This window comes from Sinocyclocheilus grahami, unplaced genomic scaffold (assembly GCF_001515645.1).
Source record: "Sinocyclocheilus grahami isolate Dianchi unplaced genomic scaffold, SAMN03320097.WGS_v1.1 scaffold181.1, whole genome shotgun sequence".
NCBI classification, from domain to species: domain Eukaryota; kingdom Metazoa; phylum Chordata; class Actinopteri; order Cypriniformes; family Cyprinidae; genus Sinocyclocheilus; species Sinocyclocheilus grahami.
In genome coordinates, this window is record NW_015505360.1 from 2,013,382 (window position 1) to 2,016,576 (window position 3,195).

At 38.9% G+C, this 3,195-nt stretch overlaps 1 protein-coding gene across 20 annotated transcripts in view; it reads right to left on the reverse strand.

The window, feature by feature from the left end:
* Positions 1-3,195, reverse strand: part of LOC107594301 (oxysterol-binding protein 1-like) — a 20,054-nt gene that overhangs the window by 15,779 nt on the left and 1,080 nt on the right. For all 20 annotated transcript variants that reach the window (XM_016284301.1, XM_016284319.1, XM_016284316.1 and 17 more), the window contains exon 2: positions 1,295-1,465. In XM_016284301.1, the coding sequence (XP_016139787.1) occupies positions 1,295-1,428 (134 nt within the window). In that variant the 5' untranslated portion in view covers positions 1,429-1,465. The remainder of the gene's footprint in view (positions 1-1,294; positions 1,466-3,195) is intronic.

The following is a 3,195-nucleotide window of genomic DNA, read 5'->3' on the forward strand; positions in this document are numbered from 1 at the left end:
ACAGATATTTTTTAGTTGCTTTGGTACGGCATAAGCACAGTATTTATTTAATGACATTTACATTTCATTTTCGTATTCAAGAAACAATTACAACATAAGCAAAGTAGTCAAAAATAAAGCAACACTCTCATTAGCCAACTGTTGGGGCGTTGGACTTTGTTATTTTATCGTATATATTTAAACATCAGATGATGAGGGTGGATTTTAAAGAATGTGTTATCCTCTCATCTCAAACTGATGAGCAAACAGTGAGGATCGGACGAGCAAACAGACACACACGTGGGCGCTCCAGCATGCTCTCTCACACACGCAGCATTAATAATTGACAGAGCCCAATGAGATGAATGCAGCAGATCAACTCCGACTCAAATCTAATTACATAAAATGGCATCATCTTACAGACCGACAAACACCAGAAGGTGTTGAGTTTGTTCGCCAATTTAGCATCCATCCTAGAGTTATTATCGTTAACTAAAATTATTAAAACTTTTTTTTTTTTTTAAATAAAGCTGAAATATAAAATAAAATATAAATATTAGATTAAAAACTTTAACTTATTCCAGTTAGTTGACAAAGCAACATTTAAATTTTTTGTTTAGGTTAAGAATTAAACCTGGAAATTAAATAAATAAAAACCTAAATAGTAATTAAAAAATTTAAAAAAATGACAAAACCACACTACAAAATCACAAAAAAATTAACTAGTAATATTTAAAAATAAAAGAAAAAAATAAAGCTAATAAAAAAAATGACAAAACCACATTACAAAATCACAAAAAATTAACTAGTAATATTTAAAAATAAAAACCTAAACGTAATAAAAAAAGACAAAAGCACATTACTAAAAGTTTAATTAAATTTAAAACAAAAACTGAAAGTATTAAAAAAAATAAAAGCTCATTTAAAATATTAATAAAAAAACGACTAAAATAACACTGGTCCATCCAGTCCAATGGTTTGAAGTAAGGCGTATGATTTGAGGCATCATCAATAAAGCACAAAAAATACGGGAAAGGTTATGCATAAGTTTGAGAGGTTTGTATGAGTAAAACCAAAAGTGATGCTTGTCGTACCAAGACAATTTAAGTTATTTCACTGTCTAAAGCTTTGCACCTTATCAGATATTGGTGAAAGGCCAAAGCACACTTGACAACATCACAAAGGGTTCATAAGGACATCAGACATTCCTATCAACCTTTGGGAGACCTTATGTCTGACGGAAACAGTACATGACAACATTTTCTTTTTTTGTCCCTAGAGGTCAATAAACAACAATAACAGGTCACAAACCCACCTGTAGTAAGACAGCAAGCCATTGCTCAGGACGAACCAGCGCCTTTGGTATCCCTTTATGTAATTGGTCCATTTGAAGAGCCAGCCTTTATAAGTGTCCCCAGGGGCCGGGGTGGGCGCTTTGGGCTCCGACATCACGACAGCCCGTGGCTTCACAGTGTCTGACGGGGGTCTGGGGGTGAACACAAAGGGTTAAACAGGTTAGTTGACACCCATGCCTGTGTGATTCACACCTTGATGGACAAGACTGTCTCTTGTATGCCAAGGCACCTGAAATGTTTACCTACACACCTAAGTTGTGTCGTTCCCTACCTAGACAGCATTTTACACGCTGTGTGTAGGTTGACAGCACACTAGGTTTTGAAACACAGCCCAAATATTCCATATAAAGACTGAAATGTGTTATACTCAGTAGTGATGGGAAGTTCGGATCATTTTACCGACTCGGACCTTTGAGTCTCGTTCAGCAAAATGAACGAATCTTTTTTCGAGTCATTTCGTTCATTTTAGCAAAATATAATTAAAATGTTACGTGCTACTTCCCTAACACATCTACTACTAACGCAAACGTTGATCACACTACAAACAATACAAAACTGCTATAAGAAACAGAAAAGATTAATTCATGGTTTACCTGGGTCTTCAGTCTATGATTAGCTCACCTCACCTCTTATCTGACAAGTCTTCGGGGTTTGGGCTTATGGGGCTGTCACGTGATGAACGATCGACTCAAGCCCGAAGACTCGAGAGATGAACTAATCAATTCTCTTTCCGGCTCAGACTGCATTGGTTAAACGGGTCATATGATGCGATTTCAATTTTTCCTTTCTCTTTGGAGTGTTACAAGCTCTTGGTGCATAAAGAAGATCTGTAAAGTTGCAAAGACTAAAGTCTCAAAACCAAAGAGATATTCTTTATAAAATTTAAGAGTCAGCCCCGCCCTCCTAAAACGGCTCGTTCTAACACTCCCCCACATATCTACCTCACTACGTGGGAAGATTTGCATAACGCCGCCCAAATGTTCACGCAAAAAAAGAAGGCGTAACTTTTATTCTCGCTGTAGTATTGTTGTTGCTGCCGCCATGACGTGAAGACGCTGTGTGTTTCGTTGTGAAAGCGAAACTACTTTGTTTGGTCTTCCAAAAGAGGACGATATCCGCTTCGTCATGCCTAGAGCTGATCCGTGCTGGTCGCTGAGGGAATCAACTTTCACCGTGAACGAAGCGGAGTCCAGCACGCCTCAGCTCACTCTATCCCGGCCTCAGCGCAGGCTAAGCCGGGGCTTCCCCTCACGCTCGGCCGCTGTGTTTTTCGTTGCCACTGATGAACTTTAGGGCAGTAAAGTAGCACTTGTTGTTTGTCATTTCTCCGATCACAAATGCAGACAGAGTTTTATGTTTACGTGGCACGGCGCGATGCGATGCAATGCAACGCAACGCGTAAAAAGACAGTATAAGTCATTATAATCAGTAATTATGTCCCCACTGGATGCAACAAATGCCTTGTTTACAATGGGTTTTAATGTTTTTGTCTCGTCGCTCCGGGACATGGCATCACAGTATGGTAGGGGCGTAACATTTCCGTCGCACGCTTGAGATATTCAGCCAATCACAACGCACTGAATAGCTGGCCAATCACAGCACACCTCGCTTTTTCAGACCGATGAGCTTTGTAAAAATCAACGCGTTTCAGAAAGGCGGGGCATAGAGGAGAAACAATAATGTACAGTATGTGGAAAATAATGTGTGTTTTTTTTTTTTACTTTAAACCGCATAAACACATTTCATTACACCAAATAATGTTCTTTTTAGCAACATCACATGACCCCTTTAAAGCTTATGGGGCTGTCACGTGATGAACGAACGACTCGGAAAAACCCGAAGACACGAAACAGGAGAACTA